Here is a 22142-nt window from a genome sequence, read left to right on the forward strand (position 1 = left end):
AGTAATAAAAACCTTTAACTATCATTTGAAAAATAATTTTATGTGTTTACTTTTGGCTGTGCTCGGTCCTTGTTGCTGTGAGGGCTACTCTCTATTGCAGTGGGAGGGTTTCTCATCATGGTGTCTACTCTCATTGTGGAGCACAGGCTCCACACACAGGCTTCAGTAGTTGCAGGGCAAGGGCTCAGCAGCTGGAGCTTCTGGGTTCCAGAGCACGAGGCTCAGTAGTTGTGGTACGCGGGCTTAGTTGCCCTGTGGCATGTGGGATCTTCTCAGATAAGAGATCGAAGCCTTGTCTCCTGTATTGGCAGGCAGATTCTTCAACACTGAGCCACTAGGGAAGCCCCAAATCTTTAATTATTATTTTCATGCAGGACATTCTGCTTCTCAAATATTGTGGTGCTTAGTCGCTCAGTCATGTCTAACTCTTGGTGACCTCATAGCCTATAGCCCACCAGACTCTTTCGTCTATGGGGATTCTCCAGGCAAGAATACTGGAGTGGGTTGCCATGCCCTCCTCCAGGGGATATTCCCAAACCAGGGATCGAACCCAGGTCTCCCACATTACAGGTGGATTCTTTACTGCCTGAGCCATCAGGGAAGCCCTGTAGTGTGAATTTAAATCAGTGTTTCCGAATTTGACTTCCCTGTTATTTTATCAAATGCTCACAGTGTATGAAGCATTTTTCACCTTTGGGGAATGTGTGACACAATGGTGAGAGTATTGACTATGTCACCTGAGTGGGGAAATTTCCAGGGAAGCTATAATTGATCAGCTTTATAATAAAGTGCCAAATCAGCTTTGTCCAAAGGGTATGTATCAATCATGAGTTTCAGAGAAATGGGCACAGTTTCAGAGAAATGGGCACATAGAACTGGTTTTAATATCACTCAGTTAATGTGACTTTTAAGAGGGAAAACAGAGAAGCAAAGGGTATGAAGGGGACGGAAGGGGAATAGATAGAAAGAGAAAACAGAGTAGGAGCCAGGATTACCCACCCACCTTTCTTCAGTGCTAAACAGAGGACATGTGGCAGCTCATCTCCTGGGCCCACTGGGATCAGGGAAAATTCCCATACTTGACATTCTACGACAATCCCCCCTGCCAAGTGGAAATTGCTATGCAGAGGCATATTAAAACATGTATCTTTCCTCAAGAGAGAGAATAGACACGTGCTAAATGCTAAGAAATCAGGTGGTATTTATAGAACTACAGAAAGAGAGTATCTGCAATTGAGGAAACTAGATCACCTATCAAGGTAGATAGTTTTATGTTTTAAATCTAGTTAACTTATTAAATCATTCTTATTGTTCAGATTAACTCAATAGTTGTTAGTCTTATTTTGGAAAAAAAGTCCTCTCTCATTTCTTTTTTTTTTTTGATAGATTCTATATGTAAGGACTTTTAATTAGTGCTATGGTTGGTTATTCAGCCTCAGACAAATCTTTGCCTTTCACATTTTTTTTCCCCTTAGAACTTATGTTTGGATTTTTATTATGTCCTTAAAACCGTCTTTAAAGGAAAAACTAAACTTCAATTTTGAGAATAGAAATTAAAGAAGACAAAGGCTTAACGGTAATTCAATAAGTCCATCCTTTCATTGACTGTCATACATTCATTCTTGATATATATTAAGAGCCTACTATGGACCCAGCAAGGCCCACTGAGGCATTGGGGCTGTAGTGGTTAATTAAAAACTCACATGGTCACTGGACCCATAGAATTGATTTATCTTCTCCTTACTTGCATCACTGACTCGATGGACAAGAGTTTGAGCAAGCTCTGGGAATTGGTGATGGACAGGGAAGCCTGGCATGCCGCAGTCCATGGGGTTGCAAAGAGCTGGACACGACTGAGCAACTGAACTACTTTTACCCAATCATTTTAGGGGCAGTTTCTAAAATTTTGAAGGGCTAAAAGAACTGTGCAAGCTTTTTGTCCCTTAAAGGTTTTGCTTGCTTGTTGTGGGTTGCCAGGGTCCTATGTGATGACATGACTTCCTTGCCCGTACAGAAGGGATACCATAAAACCTAGAATACCCTACAGAATTTGTGGAAGAATAATCATTTTGTACTAAATAATGGTTTTGGGAGATAGGGTGGCATACTAAAAGGATCATATTTTAAGTATTGATCAACATCACTTATGAGTAAATAGGTCTCAAAAGAATGAAAACAAATGAGTCTTGCATGGAACTAGACTGTATTTAGTTTCTACGATAATCCTAACATTTTCTGGGGGCACTATTTTCATGATGCTTTTGATATTGCCATTATTGAAAATGGAAATAAACTGATATCAGAGGCAGTGGAGTGGATCTCTGGAGAGAACCAAGAACCAAGATGAAATGGATGAGTCTGTTCCAGGTAAAGCTGGACATGAGAGAAGATTATCTTACTTATTTCTGGATAAAGCTTCAATTATTGACAGTTATAAGTGATTTATAAGTGATATTTTAAGCAAGAAAGTGGATGACATCGCCCTCGTACCTGCTATACATGCTACTTTTCAAGATTTAGCTGCAAGATTGTGCATGGGAGACAGAAGTAGGGTAGAGGCTGGAAATAGGAAAGGCAGTGAGGGAGGCTTCCTGGAAGCATGAATTTGATTACTTGTGATTTGAGCCTGTAGAGATAAGCCGCACGGAATGAAAAGTAAAGGGCAGAAGCAAGGAGAAGTTCAACAGAAACGAAAAGCAAATAGCAGCTTGGGAAATAGAATTTCTTCCAGGAGAAAGTGCTCAGCCCATTGCATTGGAGACAAAGCTAATTCTACTTACTGCTCTGGAGTCTGTGAGGGGCGACCGGACATAAAGCTGCGACATTCCTCAGGTGCGGCAGTCACCTGGCCTTTATCCACCACGCTTCCTGCCTCTGACCTGTGCAAATGGTGCATTCCACCAATCACAGCAGAGCAGGACACCACTTCTCAGTAATTCATAGACTTCATAAAGCAAAACACTGTTACAGACAACCTAAACGGACTGCACATCCCCATACCATCATGAGTCTATGTGCTATGGAATTTATGTCCTACCATTTAACTTATGACCTAGCTGCATTATTGCCTAAGAACACTACAATACCATCATTGCACACAGAGGCAGTAACAGCAGGCAGGATGTTAAATTGAGACATTTCTTTTAATCTTCATAAGTGACATTTCTTATAGAACAGGCATACAATAAATTCATGCTTCTTGTTGTTGTTTAGACACTAAGTCATGTCCAACTCTTTGTGACCCCATGGACTATAGCCTGCCAGGCTCCTCTATCCATGGAATTTCCTAGGCAAGAATACTGGAATTGGTTGCCATTTCCTTCTCCAGGGGATCTTCCTGACCCAGGAAGTGAGCCCATGTCTCCTGCATTGGCAGACAGAATCTTTACCACTGAGCCACCTGCAAAGCCCTTAAATTCATGTTTACTAGAAGAAAACATAACTGGACATGTCTCAGTTGTTTATCTTTCACCATGTTAAAAATATTACTTACTGAACAGAATCATATGGTATCAGTAATTGATTTTTCTTTCTGGACAAAAAATATAAGTTATACGTATTGAAGGGACTAAAACATATATAACATTTTACCATATAAGTAAAAGCTATGAAGTAAGGTTCAAGTGTATGAAAGTTTGGGATCAACTGAGCTCTGATTCATACAGAGGCAGCATTTGTTTGATAGGAAACTCATCCGTTTTCTAAGCTGCAGCTGGGCCACTGCCAGTGGTATCACTCATACAGGACAGTCCTTCATCCCTGCCCTGGAATTTCACATCATGGACAATACAACAGGACATTATATTCTACAGACTGGGCAAATCCTCATATTCAGAGAGCTCAAGCTTCCAACCTTTTTCCTCTTCCAGGCTTAGATTCCGGTTCATTTTCCTCCACCTTTTTCCCTGGTGCCAGCTTCTCAGCACTGTCAAGCAAAGCGCTGAGGGCCACTCTCCTGAAGACATTCCCATGGGCCTCCTTGATAAACTGGACCAGCTGACGGATGTCACAATACAGCCCCTATTTGGAGGCCAGAGGAAAGTGTGGGGAAAGAAAGATAGTTGTGTCTTTGAAGAATATTCATAGGAAGAGGGGTAGAAGGTAATTCCTTGGACTTAGATAAGCATTGGAATCATAAAAGGAAGACAGATTACTACAGTGCAGCTAATGGTATCCTGCCCCTCCATTGTTCCTATGGTAACATTACCAAAATCCTTGCCTGTCATTCTTAGTATGAAAAAGGATAGTCACCATGCTACATGTTTAGAAAGTTGGCTGTGATATTAGAAAGACATCAGTTTACACTTTTATAACAACGGAATCTCCAAACTCTTAATTATGTCTCTTGGGACTTCTGAAGAGGTGCCTGCAAAAAATAAGGGAATCAGAATTTTGTCTAGACTAGAGATTTCAGTTGCTGTTCAACTTCTCCAAATTTTCGGCATCACTGTGATAAACTATGCTAAACCTTCTAGACAATTCTAATAGAGCCTGACATTCAAGGATGATACATTTTTCTACATAGACTTAACAAATAATATGTGTGTTGTAGCCCATTTGAGCATGAACTTGACTATAGACTTACAAAGACACGAGGCTATTAAAACCAATGTATTAGTGATTCAATATTTAATGCAGGACATTTTTATTTTCTTTTTAAGATATTAAGCTTTGCATTCAGCATCTCCCCATCTGTCCATCTGTCTTCTCTAAGAAGGTAGTTAGTATATTCCATGTCTTAGGAAAGGTTCATGACGAAGAAGAACACAGAAGCCTAAAACCCACCTTAGAGATTTGGGTTTCAAAATCTAAAACCACTGGGACGGTTACACCCATGATCTTTAGAAAAGCAGAAGGAAGGGTCACTGAGGAAAACATAAAGTATCGTTTTGATTCTGTGAGAAGAAGGCCTTATGCCCTCACTCTGCAATGTGGTAGCTCCTCCATGGAAGGCAAGACTCCAAAAAACAAGGATTCCAAATTCACAAGAGTGCCCATCCCTAAGCAGCAGAGAGCACCATGAGAACAGATATAACTGATGCTTGAAACCCATGGAGCCTCACCACAAGCCCTGGGTCCTGCCTAAGACTTGAGAATATTTGCCCTACTCTGTGAAGTTGGGAGGCCCAAGAATGACTGAGGTTCAACTTCCAGCCATTCTGGTGGAATGGAGGTTCAAAGCCAAATTTAAATTAATTTAAATAAAATTAAGAAATGTAGTATTTCTTCTATATATGCACATGTAGGGTAAGACTTATAAAAGCTCATATATTCTATAATCAATTTGTCAAATTACTTCTTGCCATGACCAAACTGAACACATGGATGGTACGCAAGTTATTCTCAACCTCCAAGAACCTTGTTGAGAGGCTTGACAATCAGCAAAATCAAATTCCTTTTCATTCGGGGTTTTGTTCTGTTTATCTCAAATGAATACATAGTTTCAGTGATTTAGAATAACTTAAAACTACTTCTCTGATTTAAGTAGATTAGCAGATAGTGTCCATATGTGTCAATGGGTTGATTTCTGCATAGAAGTCATTATAGCTAACAGATTAGTAAGATACAGAAATGCTTCTTTACTCCTCCGAGAGACCTGAATTCATTAGTCATGTCAGATGTGTCAGTCTTCGTCTATATTTTACTATCCCAAACCACAATCTTCTTGGCAGCGATAAACACTAATCTTTTAAAACCTGGCGTTCTCTACTTGTGGCCTTGGTGGTTTAATTAACACAGTCTTTTGTGAAGAGTAGCTAAAAGATTGGTGTTTGATAAAAAAAGACAAAACCCATTTCAGCAGCATATTTGAATTAGTTATTAAAGTAAATGTGGTTTCAAACAAAAGCTTGGTGTAACACTCTTTAGTATTTCACAAACCAGCATGCTGGGCTCTAGCACCTTCTTTCTGAAGGGCTCAAAATACCTGGCAACTATTTCATCAACTACCACAGAACCTCTGAGATGAAAGAGATAAGCCCATCTGCAGGTACGATGACAAGTGACAGGGAGGAAAAAGGTATTGCTGGGTTTCTACTGTGAGTTGCTGGTGACACTGGGAAAATACATAGATATTTTAACTTTATAGTTTTAGATTTCAACTTCTCTTTCTCAAGGTCATGGCATAAAACTGGAGAACTCCTGTGGGAGGAAAAGGTGAGTTTCTCACCAGATTCTCAGGGCTGTGCAGTTCATGAGTAGTTGAAGCGCAGCGTGTGATGAGGGATTTAAACATTGCGCTGACGACGATGCCTTCCACATTTTGGGCTGTGGATTTGTTGTCCACCGTGGTGAAGTTATTTCCGAACCCAGCCTTGTCTGGAATGCAAAGGCACCAATTAAAGGCAGTGTTTCCTTTCAGGTACAATGTTTAAAGAAGTAATGAAGTACTTGGCATCCAGGAGTTAGTGAAGGGCTACACAAAATATTGGCAACCCACTTCAGTATTCTTGTCTGAAAATTTCATGGACAGAGGAGCCTCGTGGACTGCAGTCCATGGGGTTGCAAAGAGTCAGACATAACTGAGCAACTGAGCATGCACACACAAAAAATACAGAACCAGAGGATTGAAGGCACTCCAGATTTGATCATCTAATGAGGACTTAGAGATAAACAGCTCATAATCTCCTTCAGGGTTATTACTACGACATATTCCATCACTTAGTGGATGTTTTCATCAATAAATCTTAGCAACAAAAAGAGGACAACTGTTGACCCAAAGAAAAATTGTTAAACCTAAGTAGTGTTTAGATAGACAATAATTTTTTTTAAAAAGATGGTTTACTAAGTGGTCCCTCAATGGAGACAGACTTGATTTGGCTTTTTTTGGTGGTGAAGAATGCTGGTTCCTCAGTGGAAATTGTTCAGTCTGTGAGAAGTGGAGTGAGGTAGGGCCAACTAGGTGAGTGGTGCAGTGGAGGGAAGAGATGAGACAGGGCCCTGTAGGGGAATTAACACCAGCACTAGAAATCAGAAATGAGACTGAGTTCTGGACAAAAGCTACACAAGACTTCTAGTAGCCTCTTGCTTCCAGAGACTCCACAGGCATATAAGTTGGAAAAATCTACAACCTCTCCTGGAGCCACCTCTTAACTCATTCACACATGAAATGCCAGTGACCTGAGGCCATCACCCAATGTGGCAGTCTATGCCACTTTTTCCCATTTCCATGGACACTTCAGGTGTTCTGTGGACTTGCCAGAGTATTGCAAGCTTGCAAGCCACCTGGGGACCTTAGGGGCCAGTTACCTGCAGCTTCAAGACAGATCAGACAGGAACGTGTGCCTCTGCTGGATGATTCACCATGAGCCACTTAACCCTCTCAAGAATCTCCGTGGGAATTCATCACTTTAAAGTGTTGATTACATACTTTATGACTAACCTCTCACTGTCTGTATCAAAGGGCTGTGGGTTATCTTTAGACTTTACATTACAGAAAGAAATGTCTTAGTCTGCTCTTATAGTTTCTATCTCAAATAGGTTTAAAAAGAGAAAAAAATGCAATCAAGAATTTCTCTTGCAGTATCTCAACCCCAATTCTTACGTCATTGTTTCTCAGGTTTGTTATGTGCTTGGATTAAAGCAACTTCAATAACAGATTATTTCAGGGAATCTACAGGGGAACAATATTTTCCTTTAATGTGAAAACCAAACAATAAAGCCTAGGGTTGCTAAGTCGCTTCAGTCGTGTCTGACTCTGTGCAACCCCATGGACAGCAGCCCACCAGGCTCCCTCGTCCCTGGGATTCTCCAGGCAAGAACACTGGAGTGGGTTGCCATTTCCTTCTCCAATGCATGAAAGTGAAGAGTGAAAGTGAAGTCGCTCAGTTGTGTCCGACTCTTAGCGACCCCATGGACTGCAGCCCACCAGGCTGTTCCATCCATGGGATTTTCCAGGCAAGAGTACTGGAGTGGGGTGCCATTGCTTTCTCCAAAAGCCTAGGGTACAAACAGAAAAACTTTCTAAATCCATCAAATACAGCTCCATTGTAATCTAATCAACCACTATCACATTAATACTACATAAACCATAAAAACCTACACTAAAAAGATGTTTCTTCCCAGGCGTTCAATTAAAATGTGTATTTTACTCAACTCAGGCTTCATGCATCACCTTCATTTCATTACTGCATTTGTATTCAAGTGGTACTGAAAGTGTTCATTGATTGTGGATGCCATTTGGGTTCATTGGTCTATCCCTGCAATATAGGGCTCTATGATGGAGTTCTCTTAAAGCCATAAAGCTATAGTTTATGGCCTATTTGTAGATCCCTTTGTCTGTTTTGTTTTTGTTTAATTCAGTGTATGTGTTTATCGAAGTTACGTTACCACTATGTTTACTGCAGTCATTTTTTCTCTTTCCTATTTTATCTTGTGAAAAAATCACCAAGCACATAAAAGGTGCTCACTTCATTTTGTTGAACTAATGAAAATATTCTTTTGTTCCTTGATCCTTGCCTCAGCAGTCATACAGCAAAGTCACCTGAGAGAGAGGCGTGCTTTGAGCACAGCGTGAGGATAGTGGCACTACAGGTGAGGGTGTCACGGCTTTACCCAGTTGAGTTTCCATTTGCTGAGCTAAGTTGTCCTCAAAAGGCTTCCAAAATGTATCATCAAAGATGATGGGCAAGCTTCCTACATTTATATTTTATTACACACAAGACTCACACGTGCAGGCACACACACACACACACATACACACAAACATATATCTTTTCCTCTCCATTCTATTACCACAGACTTAGGGTGTCTCAGAAACACTACCTGCTTCACCTCGCAGCGATTTCTCCTAGAACTCGGCACAGCTTTACTTACTGTCAGTGACCGGCTCCATACAAAATCCTAGCAAAGCATGCAAGAAGTCCACTACGTTATTGAGAGAGTCCTTGTTCACATAATCCCTCATGGTTTGTCGGAACTGCATCTTATCTAGCTTGTATAACTTAGTGAGGCAGTTCTGGGCCTGCAAGGAAGGAAGAAAAGTGAAGAAGTCACAGGTACCAGCTTACGCAGGGGATACCACTGATCTCAGACAGAAGCCTTCAGAAGCCAAAGGTCCCCATGCACCCCTCCTGATTGGTAATTTGCCAGCTCCGCCAGCCCTTCACGTCTGAAACTAAGATGGGCAGAGGCAGGCTGGGGAGAAGACTTTGAGAAGGGCTTCTCCTCAGGAAAAACACCAAACTAAAGGCTAATGCTGCCCCAGGAATAGCTCAGTATTTTTGCCAAGATCGAGATTTTAAGATATCAATGAAAAAAAGTGTAACATTGACGTAGGTGATAGGATTGGTAATCAAGGATTAGAAACTTCAGAGGCTTTATGCAGGGAGAAGAAGACAACCTCCCCCAGACTCAGCTATTTTGAATTTAAATAGATTTAATAGAGGGCATGAGGCTTCCCAAGTGGCGCTAGTGGTAAAGAGTCTGCCTGCCAATGCAGGAGACATAGAGACACAGGTTCGATCCCTGGGTTGGGAAGAGGGCATGGCAACTCACTCTAGTATTTTTGCCTGGAGAATCCCATGGGCCGAGGAGGCTGGTGGGCTACAGCCCAAACGGTCACAAAGAGTCAGACACGACTGCAATAACTTAAAACAATGGATGGCATGAGGAGGCTCTAGGAAGTGTTTATCCAGAGTTCTTTTATATGGCCAGGAGGGAAAGACCCTCGAGACATTTCCAGGGGAGATTTCCCAAATTTCTATCTCATGGACTATGTGTTTACTAAGCATGGATAAGTAAGTATAATCCTGATAATGAGTATAAAACTGGGCTACAAGAAAATGGAGGTACTGCCATATAAATCAACACAGTTGAGAAGGCAAGTAGAAAACTGGATGTCCTGATAGGAAACACTCAGTACTCTTGAGAGAAGAAAACATTGTGAATAAGCAGTTAACAGTAATCTCTCAAGTGGCTTCTGATCCAACTAGCCCTAACCTTCTCCACGTATAGAAAGACAGGTCCTGATATCAGAACCAGTTTATAACTCCAACTACATTGTGACGCTTCTTTTTATATTTTGGTATTTCATTGCATAGAATTAGTTTTCTGCATGAGATGTGATGTAATTTTAGCCTTGAAGGCATTTATTCATACTGTGATAGAATAAAAATCAAAGACCCAAAATCATAAACATATGTGCAAAGATGGGGGTAATGTCAGCTTCTACTGCCTTATTTATTATTTTGATTTCTTAAAATTTGGGGCCCCAAAATCTAGATCTTGGTCAAAGTTTTCAAGTTTTAGAATTTAGAGAAAGTAATTACTAAGAATAAACCCCCCATACAAATAATAAGCTAACATGACACAATAGAATAGAAAAGAAAGAGAATGATATATAAATGGGTAGGTAGGTATATGACAGATTAAGAAAGAAAGCCAGCATGCTGATACTGTGTGAACATTTCATGTCAAAACCTAATACCAAAGAAAAATGGCTGGCATTAGATTTTGACATGACCCTAAAACTCTGCTAAGATATGCCAAAGGGTTTCCTAGACTCAAATTTGCATCAAACTCTTATTTGTCGGGGACTATTTTCTTATGATTTCAGTTCAAAATATGTATGAGGCAACTGTTCCAGCTTGAACTTGTTGTAGAGGTGGGTTATTGCCAAAGTCTGAAGGGAAAAGTAGTCATCAGCAGAGGCAAGTGAAAATGAGCTAGAGTTACATTTCCATGTTCCATTACAGGAATTATTTTTGCAAACCTCAGGGCAGAGTTTCAAGTTTCACACAGTTCAAAGGGATGTGATCGTAAATATTGGGTTGGCCAAAAAAGTTCATTTGAATTTTCCTTAAGGTGTTGTGAAAAAATCTGAAGGAAATTTTTGGCCAACCCAATATTTAGCAGTCAAGGTTCATTGTCAAACACAGCAGCCAGAAAATGGTTACTTTTGTAGTCCTGTTTTGTCCCAATAAGGGCCATTTTCCATATCTAAAAACAACAAACTCAATCTGAAAGGTGGATCCCTTTTTCTAATATAAAATATGCTTCCATAGTACCCAGGCAGGTGATTAAAAAGTCATTTCTCACAGACCATCAGAAGTTTGCTAAATATATTCATTTTTGCAATGTTCTTTCAAACTATAATTCACATGTTCCAATTAAACATCCTTTTACCAACTGGGAGTTGGCCTGCCCTAGGCAGGAGGCAGAAGTTATTTTCCCAATTAAACTTTTCTAAGCCTGGGTTTTAGATGTCTTGAGATTATCTTGTGGGAATTCTCCCACCTTATGACAGCAGTAATTACCCACACAAAACAAAATATTTTTTCAGGGAACACTGACCCTCATTGTCAAAGGACTCATTCTTAATTTGAAAGGAGAGAAGAGGAAGAGGAAATGGAATCTACTTTAATTCTCTTACATTCTCCCGGAATACCTGGTGTCTCAGACGATCTCCAGAGAGCCCTCGGTGTCCTTCTCCACAACCATAGGCACATCCCAGGGACTTCACGATTTTGATGAGCATGGTTAGAGCAAGCCTATGGTTGCTTACCGGTGTACTTTCATCCTAGCACCCAGAATGAGAAAGAGGACTCTGTTTATTTACTTAGTTTCTTTTGCTACTGAGACTCTATTTTATTATTAAACCAAGTTTATATGTTTTACAGTGAGCCCCTGGAGTTTGGGATGTAGAACTGTCAAGGGCTCAACAGGCATGTTAATTTTTTGGAAAATCTAGAACATGATTTACAAGAAAGAAAAATATTTATACATTTTGAATACCCTCTAGTGCTACAGGATATGGATGTAGACCTCTTCCGTAGAAGACATGCTTTCATATGCTTGACAGGTGATCAGAATGACTGTCTAGAGAGAGACGGTGTGGACCATCAATGATGAAGGCAAACAGCTTTTTCCAGAAGGTACCTTTACCAGCAGTTTTCTGATAATATCACTAGGCAATTTTTTGCTAAATTTCTGGAACTGATCAAAGTCTGAAACTTTGAAATCATGTGTCATTTTCTGATATTTTCAAAGGATTTTTCTTTTCTTTTTTTTTTTTTTTGCTTTTGCTGTATTGTAATACTCATGTATAAACAAAGTGAGAATAAAAAAATTTTTTTTTAATATTCAGCGTGGGTTCTTCATTCGAGGTTAAATAGGAAGTCCCCTCGAGATGAACTGTTATTATCCTCTCTTTTGACTCATGTAATCCTTGCTTTAAGTAGAGAACATAGCTTCCAGAAAATCCTTGAATTGTTTCCAAAGAAGCATAAGGAAGCTGTTGCTAAGGAATGAGGCAGATGTGCACCATAACCTTCAGGAAGCTTCAACCTTCCTCGGTCCTGCTAGTGACTCTCTGGTGTCAGCACAGCCACCTGCGAGTCCAGCCCCCACTCCTTAATTGCACATGACGTTAGATAAATGAACGAATCTCTTTGTGCTTTAGTTTTCCCACTTGTGAATTGAGGATCTTAATAGCTTCCCTTCCTACTTCATCAGTTTACTGTGCCAAATATAAAATAATGAATAAGCCTTGATCTGTAAATTGTGAAGGGCTTTTCCATAGTCATATGCTCAGGTTGTTACATAAACTTTGGAGCCATCCACATAGAACGAATACTCAAATGCAGGGAGGGTGTGTCAGGTATGAGAGTTATCTAGACATCATGTGCTGTTCATTATGTGACGAGACACTCTCTCTGCTCCCCTAATGTTATGTAATTGGGTCATTTTTTTTTTTTTATAACCAAAGCCTCAGGTAGTGGCTGTGATGCCCAGAAACACCCCCGCCTCCTTCAGAACTGAACATTCATTCTCTGAGCTGCTGTAAGTAGTTCAGCTCAGTTCAGTCACTCAGTCGTGTCCAACTCTTTCCGACCCCATGAACTGCAGCACGCCAGGCCTCCCTGTCCATCAACAACTCCTGGAGTTTACCCAAACTCTTGTCCATTGAGTCGGTGATGCCATCCAACCATCTCATTCTCTGTCATTCCCTTCTCCTCCTGCCATGAATCAAGGCTGGAATTATTGATGGCTGATAACTCTCAGGTGAGTTCCTCTTCAGGCATTGTCCTTAGCTAAACAGATCAGCCTTGACCCACATTATGCTCTCCTCCTGGAAGCAGTCCACTTCCAATGATTGGTCGAGGGCATAAAGAGGGTTAGGAGGGAGGTCATGGAATAAGGTGGGCTCCCTTACTTTACTCAGGGATTACTTTTAAGAACCATCCTAACTCTGGTGCTCCCTGTGTGAGGGGCTGAAGTCTCTGTTACAACTACATTGCAATTCAGCTTCTCTCTTGGCTCCGTCCTGCTGCTTTTACATTTCACAGATGTCAATCCTGAGTGGAAAGCCCATCAAGCCTCCTGCACACATCTCTTTGTCTGAGTCTGTTTCTTGGGAACTCTGCAGCTCAGATGTTTACAAATGGAAGACTCAAACATACATATATATACACATACATAGAACATATATACATTTATTTATTTATACGTACATATATTCTACCAGTGGCTTCCCTGGTGGTTCAGAGGTTAAAGAAACTGCCTGTCAATGCAGGAGACCCAGGTTCAATCCCTGGGTCAGGAAGATCCCCAGGAAAAGGGAATGGCAACCCACTCTAGTAGTCTTGCCTGGAGAATCCCATGGACAGAGGAGGCTGGTAGGCTACAGTCCATGGGGTCACAAAAAATCCAACATGACTGAGCATGACTGGTGTAGGAATTGGTGCATTCCTTCACCAATTCATAAACGTTTTAAGTTTAAATTAAAATCTTAGCTCCATAACCTTGGGCAAGCTACTTAACACCCTATGCCTCACAAAAGGGGAATCATAAAATATCCATCTCACAGAGTTTGTGAGGCAAAACAAGTAAGGTGCATAATAATAGCAAAACCAGTGTTAATGATTATTTCTAGCTGTGCTGTGCTTAGTCACTCAGTTGTGTCCAACTCTTTGCAATTCCATGGACTATAGCCCACCAGGCTTCTCTGTCCAAAGGATTCTCCAGGCAAGAATACTGGAGTAGGTTGCCATGCCCTCCCTCCAGGGAATCTTCCCAACCCAGGGATTGAACCTGGGTCTTTCGCATTGCAGGTGGATTCTTTACAAGCTGAGCTACCAGGGAAGCCCATTTCTAGGTGTGGGGCACTGCTATCCTTTGGGGCAACTTTGTGCAAGTTAGAAAAGGCACTATTCTGGGAGGATGAATTAGAAAAAGTGAGTAGTAGGCACCTTCTACTAAAAGGTGCCTCTTAGTAGAAGCAGCCTTGACTGGCCCTGATTTCAGTCCTGCCTGGCCTCCTTGGCAGAGAGCTCTTGTGGAGTACACAGCCTGTGTGGCCAGAGGCAGTTGTGCCTCAGAAAAGGTCACTCTGGGGAAGAGCTGATTTGGAAGATTGATTTATGAACATTTAAAAACTATTAAATGTTCCTTACAAAAAATTCCTAGCTCCCAAAGCTTTTTGTAAATATCTATTTGTATTTCTTTGGATCTTCGGATGTCCTTGGGATTTCAGCTCCTCCAGAAGGAGACATTCAGAAAGATGTAGCATGTTATAGGCAGAAATCAGGACATATACTAAATAACATTTCAAGTTCTCAGTACTCGTTTGCAGCAAATATAGAAATAGAAATTAGATCTTCTCTTCTGAATTAATCAATTCCCCCATGCTTCTGGTATTACTAGGTTGCAAAATTAGATAAACTCCAAGTTCCACTGAAAGTAACAGATGGGTTGGAGGCAGAGCAGACCTGTGTGAATCACAAGTACAATGCACTTGACCTACGTTCCAGTACAGTTTTATAAATTCTCCGCATTACAAAGAATATTATTTTGCAGAACTAACTACAGAACATTTACATCTTTTGTAGTTGTTTTGGAGAACACATAATCTGACTTTGTAAAACCCCATCCTAATCAAAAGTAACTGGTCAAAGTAACATTTATATTATCAAGTTTCTAGTGTTCATAATATCTATATATTACATATAATATCTAGATTACATATAATAGATTTATATTTATATAATATAATAGATTAATAATATCTAGATTATATATAATATCTACATAGGCAAGACATTTGTAGCTCTTTAATAAAAAATTAGATGTGAATACTGCTGCTGCTGCTGCTAAGTCGCTTCAGTCGTGTCCGACTCTGTGCAACCCCATAGACGGCAACCCACCAGGCTCCCCCGTCCATGGGATTCTCCAGGCAAGAATACTGGAGTGGGTTGCCATTTCCTTCTCCAATGCATGGAAGTGAAAAGTGAAAGTGAAGTCACTCAGTCGTGTCTGACTCTTAGCGACGCCATGGACTACAGCCCACCAGGCTCCTCCATCCACGGAATTCTCCAGGCAAGAGTACTGGAGTGGGGTGCCATTGTTGGGTATAATTTTAGAACTAAAACAAAACCCAAACAAAATACTGATAATAAACTTCATAAATCCTCAATAAACATAGCAAGGGATCAAACCTATATCTCATGTCTCCTTCATTGGCAGGCCTGTTCTTCACCACTAGCACCACCTGGGAAGCCCCAAACAAAGCAAAGCTTCATCAGTTTAGCATATCTCTAAGTTTTACTGATAAGAGCTTATTAAAATTTGACAACTTTTATTTTTCTTATTTTCCCTTGAATTTTGCAACAAAATAACATAGTTCTATCTATCCTCTCTTTGAGTTGTCACCTAGATTGACAGGTAAAACAATTTTAAATTAAGAATCTTACTGTTTGCTGTGTTTATAAATGTGGTCCTTATACTTTGTATTTGTTTACTAATTCCTACATAACTTTTGACTGAAAAATCCCTTAGACCTTGGGATCCAAGTTCAAATCCCTTGTGATTAACATCAACATTTTGATAATTTTCATCTACAATGAGATCTGAGGACCCTTGAATTGTCCTCAGTGATGTTTGGGAATGTAAAAGTTGGAAACATCAAGTACCAGAAGATTCTATTAGAATTGGAAAATATGTAAATATGAGTGAGGCAGTAGAAGAAATCCTAAAGGAAAAGTTAGGTTCAGGAACCTAAGAATACTGGGGCAGGAATTATTGGATGAGAGTCCACAAATATTGGGAAAAATGAGAATAGACCATGAGGAAAGAAACATGATAAATGCAAATTAAACAAGCATGAGGTAGGACTAGAAAGAGAGGAAGGGGGGAAAAAAGAGAAAGGAGCACTGCACACCTTCAGACGTAAAAACCTGATACCCCACAAAAAATCAACAATTTATATTTAAGATAATATGTAGGTAGTAGAACTCTGCACCATGAAATCTTATACATGTAAACACTTGGCCTGATGTGTAGATCGTCACCTGTTAGAGATTCAAATCTCTTTTTTGATTTCAATTACTTAGTATTTTCCAACTAAGATCTCAAATTGAAATAGCATAAATTATATCAATATAGCTGCAGTAATTCTTATTTAAAATTCAAATTAGAAAACTAATTACTGATGTTAAGTGGTGAAATCATAAATCAGGTGTTGTCAAGTCAAAGGAAATTAAATTCAGAAAAAATAACTAATGAGAACGATAAAGACATCTGGGTGTGACACACTGAGATATAAGAGGACAAAGGCTAGTCTTCTAAACTCATACCAACAAATCAACTTACTAAATAAAAATTCCCCCTTTTCTTCTCTTTAACTGTGACTGAAGCAGGCTACCTAAAAATGTGTTCCTTGAATCAAGAGAAAGAACTTAATGTTTTTCAGAAAAGTTATTCTGCTTATTAGAGGCTTCCAGATCGCTCAGCAGTAAAGAATCTGTCTGCAGTGCTGGAGATGCAGGAGATGTGAGTTCAATTCCTGGATCTGGGAGATCCTCAGGAGGAGGGCATGGCACCCCACACCAGTATTCTTGTCTGGAGAGTCCCATGAACAGAGGAGCCTGGTGGGCTACAGTCCATAGGGTTGCAAAGAGCTGGACATGACTGAAGTGACTGGGCCTGCATGCATGCATACTGCTTATTATGGACTAGTGACTAGCGGCTAAGGAGCCAACAAATTGCTGGCAAGCAAAAATAGGGAAAGAAATCAGGAATAACATTTCATGAGTATGCCAAAGCTGGTTCATTCATACCTTATCTCGGTTCTTATCATTCTTCTCATAGGGGCCACCTCCACCTCCTCCGCCTCCTCCTCCATCACCTCCTCCGCCTCCTCCATCACCTCCTCCACCTTCATCTCCTCCACCATCTCCAGCTCCACTCACTGTAGGGCCCCCAAATCCACAGGTGGAACTTCCAGATACTCCTTTGAATTGGAAAGTTCCCTCACTTGGTCTTTTTTCTACAGTTCCATTTTCCTTGTTTTCACTCTTCTTTCTGTTCTTCTCTACACAGGGCACCACACCAAGTTGAAGCAAGCATTCCACAATGTTCAGTGCCACGTCGCATATGCGAGAACTGATGTCATGGTTAAGGACAAGATAAACGGCCTTCAGAACCACCTGGGCGAAGACAAAAGTAATCAGAGAGTGATTAAGTTACTTGAATTACCTCTTCCTAAATAGATCTGGCTATTCCATTTATTGCATTTCCTTTGGCTGTTCTATGCACATAAGTATAAATAATTCAGGTAATTTTCAGATGATCTTATTATGCTGCATTGGAACCTTGTATATGTGCTTAATCAACAAATCACCCAAGGAATTAAAAATGTATAAGTGTGTTATCTCATTTAAGGACTCTAAAATTGCCATAATATAGACAGTTAATGGAGATAACAAAGCATAATGGATTAATGGGAGAGCAATTATTTGCCCAAATGGAAACTCGCTCAACTGATTTCTAAAATCAAAGTGTTTTAATCCTCTGCCAGCAATCCTTTCCAGTAATAATCGGTGAAGAGCAAAGGTTTCCTTAGGCATATAAGAGAGGAACATTTGCAATTGCATCATTATTTACATTTAATTTTAAATGCAAAATATTTGCATGTTTAAATTATGTCTTTCTATTGATTTTAATATTTTAAATTATTTGCTGAGCCAGCTTCCCTAATGTGAAATTTAAAAAATTGTGTGAAATATATTTGTAAAATATAACAACCCTTTCATTTGCTAATAACTATAATCAAGACAGGCATTCTTGAGAATGCCGGTTTAAATGTTTTAATGGACTTCTATTCATTCTCTCTTGCTGTTTGGGTGGTTTATAGTCATGTTGCCTATATAACAAAAGAAAACAAGCAGAATTTTTTACTTCTGGTCTAGAAAATGAGGGACTTAGGAAACACAAATACACAGATATTTACTAATTGTATTCAGGATTCACTAACATTTTTCTTTTTTTTTTTCTTTCTTTCTTTATTTTTTATTCAATTATAAAAATATTCTAATATCAGATCAAATCTAAAGTGATGCTCAAAAAAAAGAAAAGGTACATCTAAGATGGTTGATACACTTGTAAAAGATTTTTTCTTTTTTAAGTGTAGCTTTTTCATTTAAAGACTCAACATTTCTAAGAACTTATATGTCCATTTTACCCAACATTGTAAAAACTGGACCAAATCTTTAGAGCTTCAGTAAGAAAAATTTTTGCTCCGTACAGAAAGATCAAGCATGCCATTCTTGTGGACAAAGTTGTTCGTCCCATCAATATGTTCTGTGTCTTCCAAGTAGCTGTAGTTTATGCAGGAGTCTGTGAGGCTTCGAGGCAGGTTTGCACATGCCAGGGGTTCGTGTGGCATCTCAGGGATGGGCACCTGGTTGCAGAGCTTTCGCATGTGCTCGCTGAAAAAGTCTGCGTAGCCGACATTGAACGATGCCAACGTGGTATTGAAGGTTGCAACTGTAATAGTGGAGATCTGAGATCGCACTAGAAAAAGGAAAGCAATGTCTTACTTCCCCCATATGAACCTACAAGATCATGTTAGACACTTAACCTACTATTTACATCATGACCACAATCACAGCTATGGCATATATTTGATGGAGAGTCTCAAGGCCATTGTCAACTCCCATGGTGTTAAGGCATGTATAATAATATCTGACAAACAATGAAGGCTATAGAAAATGTGAATTCTTAACTGGCTTTCTTAAGACCCAGGATATAATTTTTTGTCTAACTGGTGCTTGTTTTTTTTACGCAGTTAGATGATAGACCCTATTGGTTATTTACACCGTGTTGTGCTCAGTTGCTTCAGTTGTGTCCGAATCTTTGCGACCCCATGAACTAGGGCCCACCAGGCTCCTCTGTCCATAGGAGCAAGCATTGGAGTGGGTTGCCATTTCCTTCTCCAGTAGTTAAACCAATTTGGTTGAAATATTTCCCCACAAGTTTGTAGCTGTGAAAATATTTGGTTTTATTTAATATATTTAGGCAACAGAAAACAAGAAAGATTCTTTTTTCTCTTCTGCTTAAGAATTATGGAACACAAATTTGTGGTGGTAACTAACAAATGTCATCAAATACTTGAAGTACAGTCCAAGGAAAAGAGGGACTAAATTTATACTTATAGGTTAAGAAGAGCACAGATTAAGAACCCATCTTGGATTTCATCCAGAGGCACACATTAGCTCCACATAAAGCACAGAATAGCAGCTGTCTGGAAAGGGAATCAGTGACCTTAGAAGGCAGGGATTTTCCTCCCCTGAAGATGGACAAGCCCTTCAGAGGGATGTGACAGACGTCCTAGAAGTCTCCTGTAGGTCAATGCTCTTGTGAAAACAAATATAGAATGAGTGGCTTGCCCTTGTTTTCCCTCTGAGAGGTATGGTGTTCACAGTGTGCTATCCCATAGCTCTTGCTACTGAGGAAATTTTAAGAACGGCTCACAAATAATCCAGCCATAAAATACACAAATGCAAGTTTTCAAAAAGCACATGGAGCCAGATTACAATGAAAATGGAACATGGAGAAAAAACAGGAAACAGGAAAAGAAACCTGAAGTCCCGCCTGCAGGGGCCGCCTCCGACCCACCTTCCTTGACGATGTTTTCCCCATGGCTGTTGGAGTGGTCTGGCAGGTCACTCACCAGCGTGTGATGAGAGTGGGAGTGCCTGGCGCTCAGGCTCTCCATCTCCGTGGCCGCGTCGGAACTGCCCCGCCGGGTAAATTTCCCTGAGAAGGACAAGAACCACAAGAAGGTTAGAAAATCTGAAAGATGTTCTGCCAAGATTTTGTCTGTCCAAAGGACGGCAGTGACAGTCAGGGGATATTAGGAAGTCTGCAAGGCACAGCTGACTAGCAGGAATTAAATCTCCCTTGGGAACATTCAGGGTTGAGATGATTGATGAAGCTGCCTGTGAGAAGGTCAGCCCCAATCTAAGCCAAATGTCAGAAACCATCTGTTAGGCCCCTGCTAGTTGTCATCTCTTGATTTTAAACTGGTCTTCTTAATATGACATCCAGAAAGAAAAAAAAAAAAAAAATCCCTTTCCTTTTCTTTACATCCTCTTTTTTTAATATCTGAGTGAAAGAAAAGTCTGTCTTTGGATTCACAAAGTTAATGCACAGAGCCCTCTAAGGCCATGTTTCCAAGTCTAAAATGATATACTGCTGTGAACAGACTTGCAGTTGCCAAGAGGAAGGCTGGGTAGGGGAGGAAAGTAATGGCAGTTTGGGATTATCAGAGGCAAACTATAATATACAGGATGAATAAACAACAAGGTCATACTGGATAGTACAGGGAACTCTATTCGATATCAGATGAAAAGAATATGAAATATTAAAAGAATATGAAAATATATATATATACATATATATAACTGAGTCACTTTGCTATAGAGAAGAAATTAGCATGATATTATATATAAATTGTACTTCAATAAAATTTAAAGAATCATTGTATAGAATGATCAGAAATAGGGCTAATTATACAGGATTCTTGTATTCAATTATTTCCATTTCTTTGACTATGAAGACACAGCATTATTTGGGTCCTGGGGAGGCTGTATCTGGGCCCAGATTTCTCGACTAAACTGCCGAAAAAAGTACAGATTTCCCTGGGAGCCCTAGATCCAGATTTCTAAACAGGTCAAAGAAGCTCTGCCCTACTTTTCGAAGGTCCTTGTGGTCACCTAAAATGGTGGTTTGCCAGCCTCCTTTTTCCATGCCTCGTCTGTCTTCTCCGAGCCCAGAGAAACTTCCGAAGGAGAATGTGCTACGAGTTGGGGACACATCTAGGTGATTCTCATGCAGAAGGAATGGCACTCCCATTCTCCGAGGCCGCCTCTTCCCTGTGTGGTGGAATGGGATGGAACCTTTCCTCTCTCTGTCTTCTTTGCGGCTCTTGAACTACAGGGATAAGAGACGAAGGTCAGACACAGGACAAAGGCAAGGTTATCATTTGCTTCCCAAAGGGTTGGAGTAAAATTCAGGAAATGTTCCAGGAAAAGGAGACCCAGAAAGTCACCAAATGTCATCCAGTAGAGACGCGAGAAATTTCCACGATGTGCAAAGGAGTGAAAGAAATTAAGAAAAAGATAACATATTTCCTAGGTTTTTCTGCCAGGTTGGGCTTGAGGAATGTTTCTCCAAGTGTGGTCCCTGGACCAGCATCGGTGCCTGGGAAATTGTCAGAAATGCAGAGTCTCAGGTTCAACCCCAGACATACTAGATCAGAAAGCCAAAGGGGAGGGTCAGCAATGTTTAACAAGTCCTGCAGGTGATTCTGACGCTTGGTAAAACTTGAGAAACCCTGGGTTAGTATATAGGAGCCCTGAGCCATCACGAAGACCAATCAGTCTTTTTCTATTCCATTTTTTCAAGACAGATCCATTGTTTCAGCCAAATGACTTCAGATGCACACCTCTGTTCATAGGAGAGGCAAAGAAGATGCAGAATATGCATTGGCACAACCCTATGACCTAAGAATCAAAGAAATTCAAGATTCAGTATATCTGAGTTTAGAATTGCCTGAAGTCCTATGACCTATCAAAGAGATTCAAGATCCAGTATATCTAAGAGTTTAGAATTGCCTGAAGTTTTTAAAATATATTAATGTCTGGGCCTAATCTTTAGCAATTGTGAGTTCATGGGTCCAGGCTCAGGCCTGGGCCATTGATTTATTAAAAGTTCTGCAGAGATTTTCACATGCAATCAGAACTGTAAACTTCTTTTCCCCCCACTGATTAACGTTTTTAGAAAAACTACAGCATTTGTCTTTTACTGAATTATCAATGTTGCATAGCAAGCTCTGAGCTTATAGAGAGGTTGGTAATTCTGTG

General features: G+C 40.2%; 1 protein-coding gene across 7 annotated transcripts in view; it reads right to left on the reverse strand.

Moving 5' to 3' along the window:
- UNC80 (unc-80 homolog, NALCN channel complex subunit) overlaps window positions 1–22142 on the reverse strand; it is a 213847-nt gene that overhangs the window by 152074 nt on the left and 39631 nt on the right. For 3 of the 7 annotated variants that reach the window (XM_040228605.1, XM_040228609.1, XM_040228604.1), the window contains exons 10-18: window positions 20994–21210; window positions 19858–20034; window positions 18521–18789; window positions 17055–17423; window positions 11372–11518; window positions 8815–8962; window positions 6170–6318; window positions 3854–4020; window positions 2781–2879 (exon numbers count right to left, since the gene is read on the reverse strand). In XM_040228605.1, coding sequence (XP_040084539.1) covers window positions 2781–2879; window positions 3854–4020; window positions 6170–6318; window positions 8815–8962; window positions 11372–11518; window positions 17055–17423; window positions 18521–18789; window positions 19858–20034; window positions 20994–21210 — 1742 coding nt within the window. The remainder of the gene's footprint in view (window positions 1–2780; window positions 2880–3853; window positions 4021–6169; window positions 6319–8814; window positions 8963–11371; window positions 11519–17054; window positions 17424–18520; window positions 18790–19857; window positions 20035–20993; window positions 21211–22142) is intronic. The other 4 variants (XM_040228607.1, XM_040228610.1, XM_040228608.1 and 1 more) reach the window with 3 other exon arrangements.

Source organism: Oryx dammah, unplaced genomic scaffold, assembly GCF_014754425.2.
Source record: "Oryx dammah isolate SB20612 unplaced genomic scaffold, SCBI_Odam_1.1 HiC_scaffold_27, whole genome shotgun sequence".
NCBI lineage: Eukaryota > Metazoa > Chordata > Mammalia > Artiodactyla > Bovidae > Oryx > Oryx dammah.